Source organism: Myotis daubentonii, chromosome 20 (genome assembly GCF_963259705.1).
Source record: "Myotis daubentonii chromosome 20, mMyoDau2.1, whole genome shotgun sequence".
NCBI classification, from domain to species: domain Eukaryota; kingdom Metazoa; phylum Chordata; class Mammalia; order Chiroptera; family Vespertilionidae; genus Myotis; species Myotis daubentonii.
The window spans coordinates 5900634-5921872 of NC_081859.1; the positions used below are offsets into that span (position 1 = coordinate 5900634).

The 21239-nt window shown below is 50.3% G+C and overlaps 1 protein-coding gene across 1 annotated transcript; it reads left to right on the plus strand.

Moving 5' to 3' along the window:
- The first annotated feature begins 1857 nt into the window (after nucleotides 1–1857).
- LBR (lamin B receptor) lies at nucleotides 1858–21210 on the plus strand. Its single transcript, XM_059677274.1, has 14 exons — nucleotides 1858–1998; nucleotides 6384–6562; nucleotides 8064–8285; nucleotides 10735–10818; nucleotides 11060–11249; nucleotides 12580–12776; nucleotides 14707–14761; nucleotides 15088–15279; nucleotides 15913–16016; nucleotides 16927–17052; nucleotides 17815–17983; nucleotides 19466–19546; nucleotides 19642–19764; nucleotides 20330–21210. Exons 2-14 carry the CDS (start codon nucleotides 6398–6400, stop codon nucleotides 20488–20490), a joined length of 1869 nt encoding a protein of 622 aa, XP_059533257.1. The 5' UTR covers nucleotides 1858–1998; nucleotides 6384–6397; the 3' UTR covers nucleotides 20491–21210.
- The last annotated feature ends 29 nt before the right edge of the window (nucleotides 21211–21239 follow it).

Genomic DNA, 21239 nt, shown 5'->3' on the forward strand with positions numbered 1-21239 from the left:
ATCCAGTGAAATCTTGTATCTGGGTAGAATGTATGAGAAAAGAATAACATACAGTTTCACTGCTCAGCCTTTAGGGATGGTAACACTTTAGGTCCCCATGGACCTGGTACTGTAGAGTGTTTTCATTTCGATGTTATTTGCTGCAAAAAAAAAAAAAAAAAAAAAAAGAAAGAAAGAAAGAAAGAAAAAAGAGGTAGGGTTAATAGTACCTTATCCTAGCAGCGGTTCTCAACCTGTGGGTCGCGACCCCTTTGGCGGTCGAACGACCCTTTCACAGGGGTCGCCTGAGACCATCCTGCATATCAGATATTTACATGACGATTCATCACAGTAGCAACATGACAGTCATGAAGTAGCAACGAAAATAATTTTATGGTTGGGGGTCACAACATGAGGAACTGTATTTAAAGGGCCAGAAGGTTGAGAACCACTGTTAGGGGTTACGGCGATTCAGGCTCTGGCCTTTGCCAAAAACCAGGTCGGCTTTCTGACCTTGAAGTGAGGTAGGTATGCATTTCTGTAGCTCAGGTGCCCACCCAGCACAATTGGAAGTCAGAATTTGCTCTCTGGAGAGGCTCGGATGAACGCATGCATAGTGGGTGTGAATGACCAAGAACAAATGTACTCGCTTCTTTTTTTTTTTTTTTTTGTATTTCTGGTCGTTTTGTCGTTGTAACCGAGAGCCTAAGAGCTCTTCCACCTGACGCTGGACTATAAAAATGCAGAAGCCAGCTTGTTATTACAACTGAACGGCTAGTGCTTCCAACATAGACATTCTCTTAACTTTTTAAAAAATATATATTTTATTGATTTTTTTAGAGAGGAAGGGAGAGGGATGGAGAATTAGAAACATCGATCAGCTGCCTCCTGCACACCCCCTACTGGGAATGTGCCCAACCAAGGTACATGCCCTTGGCCGGAATCGAACCTGGGACCCTTCAGTCCACAGGCCGACGCTCAGTCCACTGAGCCACACCGGTTACCTAAGTTAGGGGAACCTGGTAGTTAGTTGGGGCAAGAAATGGCTTTGATTGCAACCGCGCTGCAAAATGGGGAACTGCCCTGGGCCGGCTTTAAACTCTCAACGGAAGGAAACCAACTACCCCATGACACCTCGAGGGTCAGGACCCAGGGCGGGCAGAGCCGGAGTTCGCCGCGTAATGAGTGACTCAGCTTGTTGGAGGCCAATGGGAAACCCAGACCTGCGGGCAGGGAGCAGGTGGAATGGCACCTCGGTGCGTCAGGAGGCGCGGGGTTGCCGGTGCCCTGCCGCGTTACGGAGCGTTTCCTACCGCATCTGGGCGGGGTGGGGGGCTACTCTGAACATCAGCCCCCCCTCCTTACAGCAATCCTCGTGGGCGCCCTGTGAGCTGTGGGGGACCCTCGGACCCTCCTTCCGGGTCCCCTCCCGCCCACTGGGCCCCAGATCGGTTTCTACCCAGGCTGCCGCCACCGACGCCTCCGGAGCCGCAGCTCGGCCCGCAGGTGCTGGGGGATGGAACCGGGTAAGGAGCGCACGGCTGGCATTTTAACGAAAAGCACCTGGAGTGGTCACTCTAGGAATTAATTCTTCTTTGCAGCTTTTTATTCTCTCTCGCGCCCGGCCACCGAGTGGCGGGAACGGGCGGGCGGGGAGCGCGAGGGCCCCTGCGCCGCCGAGATAAGGCGCGGCCGCCAGACGCCCTGGGCGGCACCTGGGCGGACCCACCGGGCCCCTCTCCCGCCGCCTTCGGGCTCCTCGCGGGGCGGGGCGGACGCGCCACGGCGCACGGCCAATCCCCAGCGCCGGGGACTATTCAAAAACACGAGGAGCCAATGGGAGCCTCGGAGGCCCCCCGGTGGGCGGGGCGAGGAGGGGCGGGGCGAAGAGCGCGCGCCCGGGGCCGCGGGGACGCGAGAGCGCGGGGGGCGGGCGGCGTCGCGCGCGCGGAACTGCCGCAGGGTAGCAGCTCGGCGGCTCTCGCGGAGTCGTGCGTGTCCCCGCGGGACCCGGCGCAGGTGAGCGCCCCCACCCCGCCCCGCTCCCTGCGGGGCGGCCTCCCGGGGGGCGGGCGGGGGGCGGGGGTCCCGGGCGCTGGGCCTGGGCCGCGGCCTCGCCCTCTCCCTCCCTCCCCTCCTCCGGGTCGCTCGGGGCCGCTGCTGGCGGGGCCGGAGCCGTGCGCGGCCCAGCCCGGCGGGTTGCGGAAATGGAGCTGCCGGGTTCAACTTGGGGACGTTTCCCTCCATTTTGGACACGCCGCGTCGGTGTAAAAGGGATGTTGGTTGGGGAGGTTTTGGGGGGTCGGTTCCCGGCTCCCGGCCCCCTGCCCCCGCCCTGCAGCTACGGCTCCCCCTCCCGCCCCCCCAGGTCCGCTCCGAGAGCCTGTTTGACGGGTAACTTGGTGGCTCGGCGGGTCCTGCCCGTGGGGAGCGGGGCAGGCGCGGCCCCGGCGGACGGGGACCTGGGGGAGCGGGGGTGACGCCCTCGCGCTGGTCGCGTCGCCATGGCCCCGAGGGTCGCGCTCGGCCCGGCCCGCTCGCCTGTGCGGCGCGCTCTCGCCAGGTGTTTCCGCGCAGCCCAGAAACGGATCGTTAGGCAGGTGGGCGCGCTGCTACCAAAGCTCAGTTCCGTGTTGTTGTTTTTATTTAAATTTTAACGCGTTTAAAACTTCCAGAGCGACACTCTGTAGCAGCCTCCATGGGCCCCGAGGACGCGCTCGATTGCACCGGGGCCTGTTTGCATGCACGAGCTGCAGGGCGGTCAGGCTGGGCGACACTGGACAGCGCCCGGGCGACCCGAGGGTGCAGCCGGGAGCCTGTGTGCGTGCGTGCGTGTCACCTGCTGCGGGAGCCGGGGTGGGGGCCGGCTGCCCCGAGCCCTGGGGACCTGGCAAATAACAAACACGAGCGAATCTGGAACCACACTTGGTAGCAAAGTCCCGCAAAGGACAGGATGGGGGGCTGCGGGAGGGCAGCAGCGGGCACCCTGAGTGAGACCGAGCCCCGCGTCCAGGGACGGCTAGCGAGGAGGGGAAGGGAGTGAGTAGGAGGGGAAGGTTTCTTACTTTCCGTTTTTATTTCTCAGGGGGAAAGCCGGGCCCTTCTGCAACTTTGCAGACAGGAGGTCGCCTTTCTTTGCATCCTGAGCTGGGGGCACGGAGCAAGGCAGGGTTGGGGGGGGGATGGTTGGGGGTGGTTCCTGCTGGGGGTTTACCTGCTGTGGGCCCTCCTTGGGCTCCCGGGTTGAGGGGAAGCTGTCAGACTCCGTTTGAACTTCCCGGTTTCCAGTGGTTCTCAACCTTCCGGCCCTTTAAATACAGCTCCTCATGTGCTGACCCCCAACCATAACATTCTTTTCGTTGCTACTTCATCACTGTCATGTTGCTACTGTTACGAATCGTCATGCAAATATCGGATCTGCAGGATGGTCTTAGGCGACCCCGGTGAAAGGGTCGTTCGACTGCCAAAGGGGTCGCGACCCACAGGTTGAGAACCGCTGGTTCAGACTAATTTGGAGAAGTGAAGGAGAGATGACCAGAGACCCGGCGGATTCCTCTGATCAGCAGAGGAAAGCAGCCCGCTGTGGGGTTGATGAGTAGTAATCTGTTGGGGCCGGAGGGACACTGAAGGTAGCACGCGGTAGCCTGAGCGAGGGTCTCCTGTTTCCCCCGCTCACGGGGGAGGAGGACATGGTGTTGCGGGAGCAGTTTTTCTGGACACACTTGGCTCACACACCTCCAGGGCGGCCTCTTGGCGCGTCTCTGGCCTCCCTTCGGGGAGTCCCCGATGGCTGATAGGATGGATGATATGCTGGATGGTATGGGGGTGTCCTTCCTTGGCCAGTTCCCTCCGGCCTGGGTGTTAGGGTGTGATTGCGCCGTATCCTCACCTCTGACCGCCGTGCGTGGGTCCTGTGCCCAGTGGGGGCGGGGGCGCTGTTGCTGCTTTCATCTTTGGGAACGTTTGTAAGACGCTGGTTTCGTCAGGAGAGCTGGTTTGCCTTTTCTCTTTCAACCACCGTGTGGGACATCGCTCTCAAGTCCCAGTTATTAAATTTTTTTTTTTTAAATGAGCTTAGAGACCTGCCAAGTGTCCATTAGATATTTTGTTTAACCCCAAATATTTAATCGGTCACGGGAAGATGCCAGTACGGTCTCTGAAAGGTACAGGAGCTGCTCAGGGCCGTTTCAGAAGTTGACAGAGTTGTTTGAAACTTGAGTGGCATCTTTACGTAGAAAGATGTGGCTGCCTTCTCTCACCCCTGGCGGGCCAGCATTGGAGAACGGGTATCAGTCACAGGGGTGTGATTTTGGGGGGCCCAGGGAGAAGTGGGGTGCAGAGAAGAGAGGAGGAGGGCACATTTCCTTCCTCTTTCCTGGAACTTGGAGGCTCACTACATGTTGAAATAGGCACAGCTTGCTGTTGTCACCTTCCTTTTTTGGGCCCCTCCTCCCTGCCTCAAGGTGTCCGCTGCCCCTGCCTCCCCAGGGCCCCCTGGTGACTCCTCAAGTCCCCAGAGCTGGGCTCCTCTGCCCTGGGCCCCAGGCCCAAGCCCATTCATCACCCCCCAGCCATCTCGCTATCTCGCTATCTGGGAAGAAAGCTGTCCATTACCTGACGTGTGAATGAACTGACACCCTCTAATTCCCAGATAAGCAGTTGTGTTTCCTTTCATCTCCCAACCTCGCTGCTATCTTTCTCACCGAGTGAAGCTTATTAAGTTTTTTCTCAGGTGATTAACTGCAGAAACACGGTGCTTATGAAAGAGTGTTTTCTTGGGGCGGGTAACGTTCTCCTTTCCGAACTCCACAGCCTTCAGAAGTTCTCGAATGTTGTTCTTGTTACAGAATCCGCTCTTTGCCGGAGCTGGGTAAGCATGCATATTATGCTCAGGTGGTAGGTCGGGGGTTGCTTAGTTGGTGAGAAGAAGGTGATTTAGGGGGAGACGTCGCCATGGTAACCGCCTGCTGCTTAGCCTCGGCCCAGCTAGTGTGGTTGGTGTTGGAGGTCAGGGGCACGGTGGGAATCTGCTGGGCAGGAGGGAGAAGTTTACCACCTGAGAGCTGGAACGCCCCGCCGTCAGGGCGGCAGACAGGCCTCATGTAAGCAGCAGTTTCTGTAGGTTGCTTGTGGCTTCTGAGTGTCGTTCATACAAGGCTTTGTGGGCCATGTTTTGGTTCAGTGGCGAAGCATGTTGTAACTGGGGATAAAGGCCAGGTGTGCACCAGCCCGGGTATGAGGTTGGCCGTGACTCCATATGCATTTGGAACTTCAGCTGCAAGACTTGAAAACTTGAAAGAAAGGCCCGCCGAAACCGGTTTGGCTCAGTGGATAGAGCGTCGGCCTGCGGACTGAAAGGTCCCAGGTTCGATTCCGGTCAAGGGCATGTACCTGGGTTGCGGGCACATCCCCAGTAGGAGATGTGCAGGAGGCGGCTGATCGATGTTTCTCTCTCATCGATGTTTCTAACTTTCTCTCTCCCTTTCTCTCTGTAAAAAATCAATAAAATATATATATAAAAAAAAAAAAAGAAAAAGAAAGGAAGGCCCCCCAAATTTGCTGTTCATTACAGATTTGGAATTTTTTTCTCCCTGTTATGGGTTGTAACAGTGATGGCGAACCTTTTGAACTCGGCGTGTTAGCATTTTGAAAAACCCTACCTTAACTCTGGTGCCGTATCACATATAGAAATTTTTTGATATTTGCAACCCTAGTAAAACAAAGACTTACATTTTTGATATTTATTTTATATATTTAAATGCCATTCAACAAAGGAAAATCAGCCAAGAAAATGAGTTTGTGTGTCACCTCTGACACGCGTGTCATAGGTTCGCCATCACTGGGTTATAATAATGCTAATTATACATCCTTGATTTTTCTAGACAGTCTGTTTCATGGTTTGTTGTTTTTAATGAAGGTAATTATATTTAAAAACCGGATATATTTTTTAAGTCTTTGTATGACCAGATACAAATTTATAAATCAGAAAATGGATCCTTTGTGAGATTGTGCCTTGTTGATTGGCAGGTAGTGTGGTCACCGGAGGTGACAGCGTTTCGCATAGGCAGCCATGTGGTGTGTTACTCCTGAGTGTCACACGGGCCCTAGGGACTGAATTGTCCTGTGTGAAGTGATTCCCAGGGAGACACGACAGGCAGAAGCGCCACTTCTGTACTGTGCTGACTCGACAAAACAGTTCACATTCCTTTAGCTTTCGTATCTCACCTTTAAAATAAGGGGGGTGGGTACACCCTCCCCTCCAATGATCTTTTAGACCCTAAAATCTTGACCAGTTAAAGTTTTGGAGAGTTGTGTTTTAGTGTCCGATCTGAGAAGAAAAAAAAAGGACAAATGTAAGTGTGTATTGCACTGACTCCCCCTTTTTTATCTTTAAAACTGTTCAGACTGATTTGCAAAAATGCCAAGTAGGAAATTCGCCGACGGTGAGATGGTAAGAGGCCGATGGCCCGGGAGTTCACTGTATTATGAAGTGGAGATTCTGAGCCATGACAGCAAGTCCCAGCTTTACACGGTCAAATACAAGGACGGAACGGAGCTGGAGTTGAAGGAGAGTGACATCAAGGTAAGTGCTCCTCTGGGTGACCGAGCGTGTTTATACTGGGGTGGGGGGTGGGGGGCGGTAACTGACTGTAGGTGTGGTTTTGAGGTTAGAGCCCTCAGTTCTGGCTCCGTGTGAAGGCACAGGGGCGCGCTGCTGCTCTGGGTCAGATACTGTTTTGGCTCCGGGAATGTGTGAGTGAGACACAGCGCCCTGTTCCTGAGAAGGTGCCGGCCACTGGAGAAGGCGATGCTTCCCGGGTCGGTCCTGGTTTCATCCGTGGGGTGACAGGCATTTGGGGGGTTAGGGAAGGCTCCTCGAGGTGTGGCCCCTGAGCCGAGTGCTGAGACAGAATCGGAAGCTCAGGTGCGGGGGGGGGGGGGGTGGCGGGGGGGGGTGGCCTCCGCAGAGGGCAGCAGGCCAGAGGCCTGGTGGGGGGACACAGCCAGGTGCTGCCAGGGTGTGGGGGGCAAGGCTCAGCAGAGGGGGCGTCGGAACTGGAGGGGTTAGGGCTTCATCCTGAACGCGGGATTCAATCAGGAGAGTGACATTCATTAGATTTGAGTCTGGCCTCTTCACCCTGTCTGGTGAGGGCCTGGGCCTTCAAATATCCGATCCGTGACGTAGAAGTACTCACAAAGGAAAAAGATGTATGAAATAAGTTCTTTTTATTATTGGGTTCAGCAGATATAAAATTCCTTTGTCAAAATACTATAAAAGTTTCTACACACCTCTTTGCATTTCCGTTCCTTGTTTGCACCCATAGCCTTGGCACCACAGTGTGAGCGCTCTAGGGCAGGGCCTGCAAAGCTTTTGAATAAAGGGCCAGACAGCGGCTATCCCAGGCTTGTGGGCTTGTCTGTCCGCATGCGGAGCAGCTCCAGGCAGCCGGAGGGGAGCGGACATGGCTGTGCACCAGCTAAACTTGATTTCCCGACATTGGAATGGGAACTTCAGAGCATGCTCACGTGTCACCAAGTCTCTTCTTTTGATTTTGTTTGTGACCAGTTAAAGACTGGACAGCCACGCTTCGCCCGGGGCCACCTGAAACGGGGGAGGGATTGGCCGGGAAGTTTGTCTTCCCAGGTCTGGGGCCCTGGGAACCCCGGCCAGGGCAGGTGAAGCATAAGGTATCCAAGCTGCACTCATTTCTGAGGTCTGCCTGTGGGTGTTGTTCCGAGGGAAACTGGGGCTACTCTTCCCGTTGTTTGTGTGCAGGTTTCTTTTGCCCATCATCTCAGCTTTAATGAGTGTCATTGTAACTCTTCTTGTCTCTGTTCTTGGGGAAACGTACAGCTAGTTAAACAGTCATTTCCGGCAACGCTTCAAAGAAGAATCAGGAGAGGAAAGGCTGCATTTGTCTCCTGAGAGAGAGGTCATTAGAGCAGCATCCTCGTTGGCTCATAGCCGTCTCAGGCCCCGGCATTTCCCGGCTGGTGTTAGCGGTCATGGAACCAGGGATGGCCTCTGCTGCCTCTCGAGTGTGGGTCTGTCTGCATGTGTATGACGTCTGCTCCCCCTCCAGCCTTTAGGTTCCTTTAGGCAAAGGAAGAGTGGCTCAGCTTCCAGCTCTCCGTCCAGACGACGCGGGAGTCGGTCAAGGTCGCGCTCCCGCTCCCCCGGCCGCTCCCGCTCCCCCGGCCGAGCAGCTAAGGGTTCCCGCCGGTCCGCCTCTGCCTCACACCATGTGGACATCAAGGAAATGAAGAAGGAAGTGTTGGAAGTGAAGTTGACTCCACTGGTATTGGTATGTGTGCACGCCTTCGGGGCACCTTTATCCTTCACAGTGTTTATTCTGTCCAAACTCCAAATTCCCTTTGCGGATCTGGTTACTCATATTATTTGCTGTTAATAATATGAAAATGTCAGTGAAACATCAAATTCTAAGGTAATGATCATGGCAGATTTCATAAAAAAAAAAAATGGAATAGAAGGTACAATGCCTTTAAGTGCTAATGAAAAAGAATGTTTTTAAGTGCTATTTAATATTGTGTATGTGTTTTTCTTAATATGTTTTAAAAAAATACTGATTTTAGAGAGAGAAGGAGGATAGAGAAATATCGATCGGTTGCCTCCTGCACACCCCCAACTGGGGATCGAGCCCACAACCTGGGCATGTGCCCTGAGCAGGAATGGAACCTGTGACCTCTTGGTTCATAGGTCGATGCTCAACCACTGAGCCACACCGGCTGGGCAATATTGTGTTTTTTTAAAAGCAGTTTTTAAGTATGTAATAGACATAGATTGTAGTTTGAACTGAGTAAGTTTTTATAGCTTATAAAAGCTCATTGTTTTAATGGATTTACTTTAAAAGTCCAAGCTTGGAACCCTCAGGGTGTGTGGGGCCTATAAGGATCTTGCACAATGGACATTTTTGATAGCAGACCAAACAAATTATTTTTAAGTAAAAAGAATTGAATGAAGGTAATTTTTCATTTATTCATTTATTGTTACCTTTTATGGATAAAATGCTCATAGATTTTTAATAGCCTTAAAAAATAGCATATGTACATACTGTTTTGTAGCCAGATTTAAAAACTTTTAAAAATTAGCAATAATCTCTGCATTATATTTTCCACATCATTTTTATGGTATTGTTTGGATTATACCATGTTATATGTATGTAACAGAATTGTTAAATTCAGCTCCCTTATTGGTGGACATTTAGCTTTTTCTGTTTAAATTTTCACTATTATAAACAAAATATTCTTATGCAACATCTGATACTTCCTTTGCTACATCAGATGGATAGAGCAGATTTGAGGCTTTTGCCAAATCACTTTAAGACAGTGCGTACCAGCATCGGTAGTGTATGCATGCCCATTTTCTCATTCTGGGTATTATTATAACTTCTTTTGCCAATATGATTGTCACAGATTTTCCACTCACCATCTTAACTTGCGTTTTGAGAATTACTCGTGAGTCGGACCATTCCGTCAGTGGCTCTCTGATATTGCTGGTCGGGGCGCACAGGTGAAGGAGCAGGTGCTGGGTGCCACTTCCGCGTTCTCATTTTTAGAACTTCGTGGCCACGGGATTTCACAGTGTACCCTTAAGCCCTGCCCCCGCCATGTCCGCACCATGGCATTGAGGATGGGGTGTGGCACAGGGAAGACCAGACGTAAGCTGCATGTGGCTTTGAACATCACCTCTTCCTTGTTCTTGTTGTATCTTTTGCAATACTTTGCCTCACTGTGCGAGTATCCCGTCAGTTGCAGTAGGCAGGTTGAGGGTCAGCTACGTGACTAGTGTGTTTCAGGGTTGCACTTGTAGTTACTGTGGGTCATAGGTCGGACATTTGAAAACAGAGTGTAGTTGTCCGTGGTCTTTAGGTGGGTCCATTTGCTGCCAAGTGGCTGACTGGCACTGGGTAAACTTCAGTGTATGTTGCATGCTCGCTGCAGTTAGACTTGGATTTGAACTGGAGCTTGATGCTGTATTAATGCTGTTCTTTGCCAGCTGGCCTCCCAAATGACAGACTTGGGTTTTTAATGTGTTTTCCTCCTCTTGGTTTATTAGCTTTATAGTTTGCCACTGACTTACAAAGGAGCAAAGTGACAGATGTCAGCCATGCTTTGCTGACAATATCTCCTGCAAGCTGAAGCACTTTCCCGTCCCCTCTGATGAGAAAACCCGTCTGCTGCTGGGGGAGATTGCACATTCAAGGAAGGAGACCGAGTCAGGGCAAGGACAGAGAGTTAAGGTCACATAAGGCCCAGGCAGCATGCAGTTCAGAAAGTAGGCCGTGTGTGTGTAGGTCCTAGGAACACTCTAGAAGTGCCCACTATTTCTTACCTTCCCATTATGGGCTATTTTGGGGGCAGTGAATGTTTTCTTATCATTTTTTAAAACCAATTCATGAAATAATTGGCCAATTTTTACTTCTCCTAATTCTCATAGTAAATATTAGCATATTTGCTATTGAACAATGAAATGATAACATTGAGTCTAATTATGCTTAAAAGACGAAAGAACTGATGTGGAATCTATACTGTAAAATCCAGTCTTTTGAAGATGGGGAAATTCTAGTCAATTTTACTCCTTTTCCTTTTTAACAACAGTATCCTGAATTCTTCAGAATTAAAGCTGTGAAAATCATTGGCTTTATTTATCACAATAGTCAAGATTTACCATCAGGTTACTTTTTAATAAGTTATGATTCATGTGGTTAAAATGCTTTATGTCCTTCAATTTAGAAGCCATTCGGAAATAGCATCAGCCGGCACAACGGGGAGCCGGAGCAGCGAGCGCAGAACGCCGTGCCGCACAGGAGCGCGCAGGTATGCGGCTCACCTCGCCTGGGCCTCTGGTTAAGGGACTTTCCCTAAGGAAATGCGTTGAAAACCACAGTACCTCTTCCATCTTTTCTAAAAGCCTGTCCTTCCATTGGGACTGAATATAATTTAATGAATTTATCCTTATTAGTTTATGGCTATATTGTGCTGCTGAGTTAGTTAATGTGGTAGCATTAATGATAATGATTGATTACAGATAATTAGTGCCTTGTATTTTTTTAACCAGGAACAATTCCCTTTGTCACAAGAAAGTAGTTACACGTCTATACAGCATAGCCTTCGTCCAAGAAGAGAAGAGAGCAAATTTAAAAAAATAGACTTAGAGGAAGAAAAAATTGTTACGAAAGGACCTACATTGAGAACCTGGGACGTGACAGCCACACAGACGAAGGACTTGGAGTTCGGAGGAGTCCCTGGTAGGTGTCAGAGCTGGGCTGAGGGGGGGCCGGGGGGCCAGGCCAGCGGGAGTTGTGATAAAGTGAACAGGAAAGGCCTTTCTCTGAAGATCTGAAGCGGGCCAGGCAAAGAGCCAGGTGGGAGCCCAGGGAGGAGGGGGGGCGGGGGGGGGGATGAATGAGGGAGGTGGGTGGGACGAGATCAACAAAGATTTTGTGTGCATATAGGCATAACCCATAACCCATAACCCATAGGACACAGACAATAGGGTGGTGAAGGCGGGGGGTGGGGGTGGCGGGTGGAGACAGGCTAGAAGAGGTCAACAATAGATTAAAAAAAAAAAAAGGAACATCAGGTCCAAAGGCCTGAGGTGGGAGCCTTTTATTGATTTCAGAGAGAGGAAGGGAGCGGGAGAGAGTCATTGATCGGCTGCCTCCTGCAGGCCACCTACTGGTTCTCGGGTTGACACTGAGCCACACCAGCTGGCCAGGTGGGAGCATTTTTGAGGATTATAATGGAGTAGAGAGGGTGCCAGAGTGGCTGTAGATGTTTAGCAATCTGTTAGGTTTTGATCAAAGAAGCGATAGAAGGAAGGTTGGCATGGACGATCAGGGACAAAGAAATCTGCTCGTCAGCCCTGCGGTGACGGGCCCGGCGTGGGCAGGAGCAGGGAGGCTGTGGACATGAGATGGGGCATGGGCCTACCCCACCTGCCAGGCGGGTTGATTATGAGTCAAAGATCTGAGGTGCTCAGAGGCTTGGAGTTATTAAGTGGGTGGTGCTGCTGGAGTTTTACGAGCTAGGAGAGGAAAGTACTTCTTGGCAAATGGTCCCAAGTCCTGCAGGCTTTCTTGCTTGATCTTGTAAGTTGTCTAGCTGCTCCATTAAAGATGGCGCCCAGCATCCAGTCTGGCCGTGTTACCTGAAGGTGATGCTGTTTTAATTGTTAGAAACTTACAAAGTTTTAAAGATCAGGCTGATAATCTTTGGCTGTTCCGATCTTAATTTGCTGGGTTTTCAGTGTTCTAGAGCTTGGGTGTGAGCTGTCAGTGCTGGGCAGCTGCTGTGTTACTGCTTTAGGACCAGGGTCGCTTGCCCACAGGACATGATAGAGATTAGAGCTTTTTTAAAAAAAATCTTTATTGTTGAAAGTATTACATAGGTCCTCCCCTGCACCCCTCCCCATTAACCTCTTGAGATTAGGGCTTTTTGATGATACACTGAAAATTGGTTTCAAGCAGCTGGCCAGACTAGAGTTCTGACCTTAAAAACCCCAAATGATTCTTGAAGAAAACAATAGAAAACACTGGGTTGGAAATTGAGCCTTGACTGTTCCCTGATTGTCTGCAGGTGCATTTCTTATCATGCTCGGCCTGCCCGCCTTCCTCTTCCTGTTGCTGTTGATGTGTAGGCAGAGGGAGCCCAGTCTTCTGAACTTCCCGCCTCCTCTGCCAGCTCTGTCTGATCTGTGGGAAGCCAGAGTGTTTGGGGCCTACCTCCTCTGGTTTGGGGTTCAGGCTTTGTTCTACTCGCTGCCAATCGGGAAGGTAAGTGTCTGCCAGGGGCGGGGCAGGGCCCTGCGCGTTTCCTCCCTCTCCGTGCTCACGTGCACAAGGTCACAGCAGGTCTGCGCTGAAAGCTGTCCTCGCTCCTAACGACCCTCACTTAGTCTGGTAAGCCTTTGCCCTTGAACCCAGTAACACCTGCCTATTAAGTGGAACTAAAACTCGAATTGAGGTTTCTTGTGTAACTTTGCAAGCCAAGTAGAAAAGGATAAACTATTGTGCAAAATAGCCTAATGGTAGAGGTTAAAAAAATCCCCCCTCAGTAAAAGTTATTTCAGATACAGGATTTAAAGTGATCAGTTGATAAGCTACTGAGCTTAGTGGATTCAGCCTGCACTTTTTACTTATTATTTTTTAAATATATTCTTAAAATACCTTTTTATTGATTTTAGAGAGAGGGATAAAAACGTCGATGAAAGAGAAACATCGATCGGCTGCCTCCTTCACACCCTGTATTGGGGATCAAGCCTGCCACCCAGGCCTGTGCCTGACTGGGAATTGAACTGCTGACCTCTGGCTCATGGGTCGATGCTCGACCACTGAGCAACACCAGCCAGGCTATTCTTAATATGAGTTTCTGATTTTCTGAAATTTGTTGTCAGGAACATTTAATGTTCTTTCAGCCTCATGCAGTGTCTAAAATTTGTCCTCATTGCTAAGCGTAGTTTTTCCTTCTTTCAGTAGAGGACTTGGATAGACTGAAAGGAACAAGAGATCCCTAAGCAATAAATAATTCAGCTAGAGATCTTGTTCTTAGGGCTTTGCAAATGTACCAGCTGTCTGTAAACCAAAGGCTCAGGTTTGCTAGGACTGGTGGATGCCAGTGACGGGGCTAGAGCCGCAGACTTACATATTTGGAATCTCACCATCACATCCTTGGCTGTTGCGAGGAGTGTTGTGATATAGACATTCAGGCTCTCCAGGGAAAATCACAAATTCAGATTAATTTAGGTAAGGTGAGCTCAAACTAGGTAAGATTTGTTAAGAAAAGCAGTTTTGATGCCTAAATTACCTATCTATCATCTATCTATATACACACACACACGCACAGAAAAATAGAAACTGAAAACCCAAGGCAGTATTTGTGAGACACCTTTAATAGGTAAGTGTCAGTTGGAATAGCATGTGGGGTTTTGCTAATCCTGTGATCTGAAACGGGATTACATTTCCCCTGGGTGCCCTTTCATAGCTAATGAAAGGGTAAAGGAGTGTAGCCCACGGAAAATGATACCATGTTAGTATTTGGCAGTGTAAAATTACTTGCAATTTTCAGTAGTTATTTTGGGTGGTAAACGTGGCTGCCATTGAACAAGAGGGCTTTTCCCTTGAACTCGTCCCGTTCAGGTGGTGTGTTTCTCAGGTACCTGTGGCCTGGGCACACCCGGGGGTCTCAGAGGAGCTGAGTGGCCCCAAAACAAAGTGCTCAGGCTCTTATGGAGGAAACAGAATCCTGTTAATGACGAAGTCGGGGAGCGTAGGTGTGTAAATGGCCGAGCACGTCGGTATCAGTGCGTATCATCAGCTGGCGCATGGGCCAGAGCGGGTGGGCGAGCGGGAGAGCGGGCGGAAAGGGCCCCCCATGCCAGTGTGAGCAGTGGGCCGTCCCTGGAGATTCTGAGCTTGAGCTGAACCTACAGGTGCTCCTACAGCCCGTCCACGTGGGGCGGCTCTTGTGATGGTCTCATACACGGAGCAGTTACTATTAGGTTCATATTTGAGACAAGTTCCTGAGGGTGGGCTCGCTTCATCCAAGCATTTGCCGTTAAGATATTTGAAACCTGTTGCCAAATTTCCCTGCCAAAAGGCAGTCCTCCTGGGACAAGAGGTTTGAGTGACGTTAGAAGACATCTACTAGTATATGACACTAGTGCTGTGTTTCTAAGATTTCACATTCAGTTTCTTTTCTTTCAAGGTGGTAGAAGGAACACCTCTGGCCGATGGAAGAAGACTCCAGTACAGGCTAAATGGTGATTTTTTTAAGACTCAAATTAATGACTTAAAGCTCAGAAGTGTTGAGTGTAAACCCCCAGAGTCGATTACACCAGAACAGTAAACAGTAGCCTCTCTCTGGTCTGAAGGGCATGCACGTGAACTGTTCATACCTGCAGCCAGCGTGTAAAAGTATTTGAGAAGTTATCTGAGAGACAGGCATCTGTACAGATTGCCTGTTCCTGTTTGTGCATGTTTGGCCTGAATCATGAAATTAGGACTTTAAAAATAACCTTGCGTTCTTCTATACTGGGAGCCACCTCACGTGCACGCTGGCTGACGTGGGTGTTCTTGCCTTTTTTAGGGTTCTATGCTTTCATCCTGACGTCGGCAGCCGTGGGAGCCGCTCTCTTCTGGGGCGTGGAGCTCTGCTACGTGTACCACCATTTCCTTCAGTTCGCACTGGCGGCCCTCGTGTTTGCTGCCGGCTTGAGTGTTTATCTCTACGCGCGGGGCCTGCGTGCGCCCCGGGGGGACCTGTCTCCGGCCAGCTCTGGTGAGCAGTGTGGGGAGATCGGCTCCCCCACTTATCCCCACCCCCGGGCGTGGACTTATGGGCGGGGAAGAGAAATAAGGACAAATAAAAAGATGGAGAAAAAAATGTAAAAAAAAAAAAAGAAACTTAAACTATATCTCTTAATACTTTCTTGTTTCTCTTCCCTTCTTTAGTCACTTGATGACAGTAAGACATTTTAGTAACTTATAGTAACATTTTAGTAAAGGTTAGTAGCATCATAATTTATGACAAATATTACTTTTTGTCCCAAGTAGTAAATAGCCTTTAAAAAAACAGCACAACAAAGAGATTTCAAATTGGTTGATTCTGACCTAAAGTATTTAAGCGTTAAGAAAATTAGATTGCTTATTTAGAAACATAAGCTACATTAAAAAGTATTCAGTTCCCTTAAAGTCAGTGGTCTGGCCCCACGCTGTGCGGCAGGCGGATGGTGGTGGTGGTGGTGGGGGAGCCGGCGCCCCGCTGCTCAGCCCCGGGTCCTCCTGCTCAGGGCGGGGGGGGGGGGGGGGGTGGACCCGGGCGGAGGACGGCTGTGCCTGTAAGAGCCTCACAGTTGGGTCTGGAATAGGGCGTTGCCCAAAAGCTGTGTGAACAAGGACTGTCCCTTCTCAGGAAACGCCATCTACGATTTCTTCATTGGCCGCGAGCTAAACCCTCGGATCGGGACTTTTGATCTCAAATACTTTTGTGAACTGCGCCCGGGACTGATCGGATGGGTATGTGTTTTTTTAAAAAATTTCAGTTCAGTCGTGCAAATTGGTCTTGGACTTAGAATTGCAGACAGTTTTAAGGAAGCGGTGGGTGGTATATTTTAGGAATAATTACAGCTTTCCCTAAATCTGCCTACTTAAAGTATTTTCTTACGGCGAATATAGTCCAGAGGTTAAGATGCCCTGTTACAGGTTAGTAAACCTTAGAAGGGTTTATTTTCACAGTTGTTTCTGTTTATGTAGGAAAGGGGTCGTGTTGGTGGATTCACGTAAGGAAAAAGAACAAACGTATTTCACACACGTGGAGTTGCAACAGTAAAGAGTCCCCTTAGATCCATCCCTCCACTTCCCAGGGTTAGCCTCTGGCACAGCCACAGCCATGATCCGGGCAGCACAGCCACTGGGACAGTTCCCACGCGGGCCTGGCTCTGTGGATCCTCTGCAGCCCACAGTCACTTCTGGTTACTGTGCTTTGGTCTCCTCTCGTCTTCCCTTGTCTCCCGGACCTTGACCCTCGAGGAGGACCTTTCACTGGGTTAGTCCAGTGCTTTCTCCTTTTTGATCCTCACCGAGGATATGTTTTTATTGATTTTGAGAGAGAGACATCGATCGGTTGCCTCCCTTATGTGTCCTGATCTGGAATCGAACCCACAGCCTTTTGGAGTATGGGACAGTGTTCCAGCCAACTGAGCACCCTGCCAGGCCCAGTGTTTCCTCATGGTTGGAGTGATGCACTTGGGCAAGACCACCACAGACACGACCTTCTGTCCTCTCAGTGCCCCTGTCCAGGGTTCACAGGTGATGTGCCTCATCACCGTGGCGATGGCTGGGGAAGCTGGCGTCCCGCCCTACCCCCCGTGGGTGCTAAGGACCTTCTCCGAGGGCCGTGGGGACGATTCTGGCCCTTTGGTTTCAGGTGGTGATTAACTTGGTGATGCTTTTGGCTGAGATGAAGTTACAGCACCGAGCTGCCCCGTCCTTGGCGATGATTCTGGTGAACAGCTTCCAGCTCTTATACGTGGTGGATGCGCTCTGGAACGAGGTAACTAGTTTCAAAAGCAGACGCCTCTGCCTGTGGGTGAGTAACCTGCCCTCTGGGCCTCGCTTCTACACCAAGTGAGGCGGTGCCCCGGATGGAGGGATGGCAGTCCCTGGGGTGCCCTGAGCCGATGTGGGGTGAGCACAGCAGGTAGTGGGTGTCTGCAGGCGTCCAGGGCCACCTGCTCACGCTCACCAAATGCTCAAGGGATGGCATTCACTTCCTTAATTTACCATGAGCTGTGGCCGTGTTGCCAGGTAGCTTATTTCCTTAAGTGGAAAATGTACCGAAAAGTCAGATTCTGATTAGAAATGACATTGGTGCCTGTGGATTAGAAACATGCAGTTGGCGATGTCATTCCTCCTTCAGCAAACATCCCCGAGCACGGGCTCCGTGGCAGACAGGCAGGGTGCTGGGGGGTGAGGCGGGAGCCACGGGTCCCAACTGTTTGCCTCCTAGTCTGGGGGGAGCGCGAGACTCGGGGGTCACAGTGCAGGCCCACTCGCTCAGCCCGCAGGAGTGGCAGCCCTGGGTCTGGGGGAGCTTTAGCTGAGGTCAGAGAGGGTGTCCTGGGCGGAGGTGTGGGGGCACACGAGGCATTTCGGAGCCCTGTGGTGTCAGGGTCAGAGGGACGGGATGGAGACGCAGGCCAGGGACCCAGGCTCCCCCTCCCCAGCCCCTTAGGAATTTAGACTTCACTCGAATACTTTACACAGACTTTCCCCCAAACTGCTTCGCCCCTCTCTCCCCGCGCCTCGCCCGCAGGAGGCGGTGCTGACCACCATGGACATCACCCACGACGGCTTCGGCTTCATGCTGGCCTTCGGGGACCTGGTGTGGGTGCCCTTTGTCTACAGCCTGCAAGCCTTCTACCTGGTGCTCCATCCCAACCAAGTGTCCTGGCCGCTGGCCGCTCTGATTGTCGCTCTGAAACGTGAGTGTCCATTTCCCTCTGGGCTCTGAACGCAGCGTGCCCGGTGCCTCCGTGTTTGTGCGACAGGCCCTTTTCAATGGCCGTAATGAGCTCACTTGGAAGCGAGCTGTGACGGGTGAGTGGTAAGGCGTTTGCAAAGAGAATGGATGCCTCATGCTTAGGTTCTTTAGTAGGTCTCTACTAGAGAGAGATCTTTAAGATTTTTTATTGACAGTGGACATTCAGGGGGCGTGATTAGCTATTCCTAGCCCTTCAGAAGGGGTTCCAGGACATACTATTGACTGTATGCTGATGCGCTACTTTTCATCCCAGGACTTAACTGCCAGTTTGTGCTGCTTCATCCCCTCACCTGGTCCCCCAACCTGCCTCCTATCTGGCAACTATCAGTTTGTTCTAAAGAGAATTTTTATATCAACCAGTTTGCTTGTAAATTTAACCCTTTGTACGCCATAAGCATCTATAGACACAGTACATTCAAAATATCGTTGCATAGCAGTGAACTGGTTGTTTTAGTAACGACTCTTTTTCTGGTGGCACCTCTGAGAGGAGAGGAGTCCTGCCTTCTTAGGGCTTCCCTTCCACCAGGGGAAACAGACTCAGACGCTCGCAGGAGGCGTCTGGGAGGACAGAGGGACTGGTCGAGAGGCCTTCTCGCTGGAGGATATGGGGTTCGGTCTGAGTTTTAGTGGGTGAAATGGGTCGGAAGAGTGAGCAGTAGCTGGGGGATGTGGTGTGGACGAGCTTCAAGGGCCACCTGTCTACACCAGCGATGGGAACCTTTTGAGCTCGGCGTGTCAGCATTTTGAAAAACCCTAACTTTACTCTGGTGCGTGTCACATATAGAAATGTTTTGATCTTTGCAACCAGAGTAAAACAAGACTTATATATTTAAATGCCATTTAACAAAGAAAAATCAACCAAAAAAATGAGTTCGCGTGTCAGAGGTTCGCCATCACTGGTCTACACTGTCGCTTACCTCCACCAGAGGGCGGGCAAGGAGATGGGCACTGAGCTTCAGGTAGGGCTAGTTCTGCCACTAATTGGGGCCCTGGCACAAGAGGAAATTCTGGTTTGGTTTGCCCAGGTCGACCTGTGGGAAGGTATGTTACAGGTGAGCTAATCATAGGAATCGTTTACCACTTTCATAGTCAGTGAGAGGTCAGGAACTGTTCGCTTGGGCATTCTGAAATAAAGCTACTGACTAGTAGGATTGCAGTGAGATTTGGCATATATTGAAGTGCAAGACATAGTACTGAGTCTGAGCTAGAGTTTTAATGAACCAAAGTGTTCATGTTACGGCCAGCAGGCAGCGTAACTCACAGAAGAGACAGCCTGCTCTTCATTATACTAGCTCTAGACCTGGCTTTATTGTAACATGGGCTGTTATGGATGGAAGCAGTGTGAGAAGTTTGTTAAATTTCCTCAGAGCTCAGAAATAGTAGCTAAGGGAAATTACTAACATGAATTCTTAAAAATTTACAGTTTGTGGATATGTAATCTTCCGATGTGCAAATGCTCAGAAAAATGCGTTCCGGAAGAATCCCGCTGATCCAAAGCTTGCACGTAAGCACTGGTTTTACATTTATCGCATTTGTGTTGCATAAATATCATGTCTCTATTTGCCTACATGTCATTACAAATGTGTTTATTTCATACAGATTTAAAGACCATTCACACTTCAACGGGAAAGAATCTTCTAGTTTCCGGATGGTGGGGCTTCGTTCGCCACCCCAACTACTTGGGCGACCTCATCATGGCCCTGGCCTGGTCCCTCCCGTGTGGTAAGCACCAGGAGCGCTCACCTGACTCCGTCCACAGGACTGTCCTTCGTTGGGACATCGTGGGCAGAGCCCAGGGCAGACGCGCCTCCCTGTCTGTGGACCGCGGGGCCTCGTTCCTCTGGCTTGTGCGGGGAGTGAGGGACTCACAGGGCCTGAAGTTTTCCTCGAAACTTCTAAAAGCAAATGTGCAGTTTTAAACTGTGCCCGATGCTTTTGGCTAAGCAGCATATGTGGGAATTAATTTCACTTGTTATCCCCAACTCAGTGTACACACTGGGACACTGCTCTGCAGCAGCGAAGGCCGATCTGTCTTCTACCAGCTCGGCCGCCCTACGCCACTGAGCACCAGGGGCCGACGGGAGGTTTGCCTCCAGTGGGAGGACAAACACCTGATCACAGTGGGTGGTTAGAGAGGATTAATCACACTTATCTGATGATCTTTCAGTTCAGATACCGCCTCTGCCACCACCAGCGGGACCTTCTGAACTGGTTTGGGGAAAGCAGAACAACTGGATAGCGTACGCTTTGGTAAACACAACACTGACTGCTGTTCCGTCGCCCCCAGGTTTCCAGCACATCCTGCCCTACTTCTACGTGGTCTACTTCACCGTGCTGCTCGTGCACCGCGAGGCCCGGGACGAGCGCCAGTGCAGGAGGAAGTACGGGGTGGCCTGGGACCAGTACTGCCAGCGCGTGCCCTACCGCATCGTCCCCTACGTGTACTGACCGCCCGCCGCCCCCGAAGGGGCCTTCGCGCGCCGCACGGAGAGGTTCTGTAAGCTCCTTTCTGAGCCAGGACTGTGGAGCCAAGTAGTCAGTCTTTTACTATAGCCCTGAGTATGATTTTAAATCATAACATTTAACACGAGGAAAGACAAAGATGTTAAGACTTTGCATTCAAATAGGAAATGTCTAGCCCTTAAAAATCTGCAGGCCAGTCTCATTATTGCCCTGAGAAGAACTTTCCATGTTTATGGGTTTGATTTTAAAATGCCGGTCTTGTTTTATAAACACTGTTACAATGACAGTGGAGTGTGTTTTACTGCAGGAAGAGAATAGCATTTGCCTTCAAGTTGAAGTAAGAGGTTATTAGCAGCGCTGTTCAAGGGACACCATTCGTAGTAGCTTGCTTACCCTGAACTTCTGAACCTGCCTTCGGAAATGTAAATACGTAGCCTTTATGTAACATATGGTGACTCTGGGTTTCTCTGTACAGTGTTTTGAATGTGAAATAATTGTCAGGACTAAGTATCTTAACAAAAACATTTGCAGTATTTTAAATTAAGTTCTGTAAAGTAATACATGTGAATTATAATTTTTGAAACAGAATTCACTTGGTATTTTGTAAAAGATGCTATTAAGACATAGGAAGGTATTTTTCTTAATCCAAAGTTTGCAAATTAGGCTTTTCTACCTCAATTGCAGGTGTTTGTTTGCCTTTATAAACTTGCAAATAGAAAAAAAAATATTAGAAT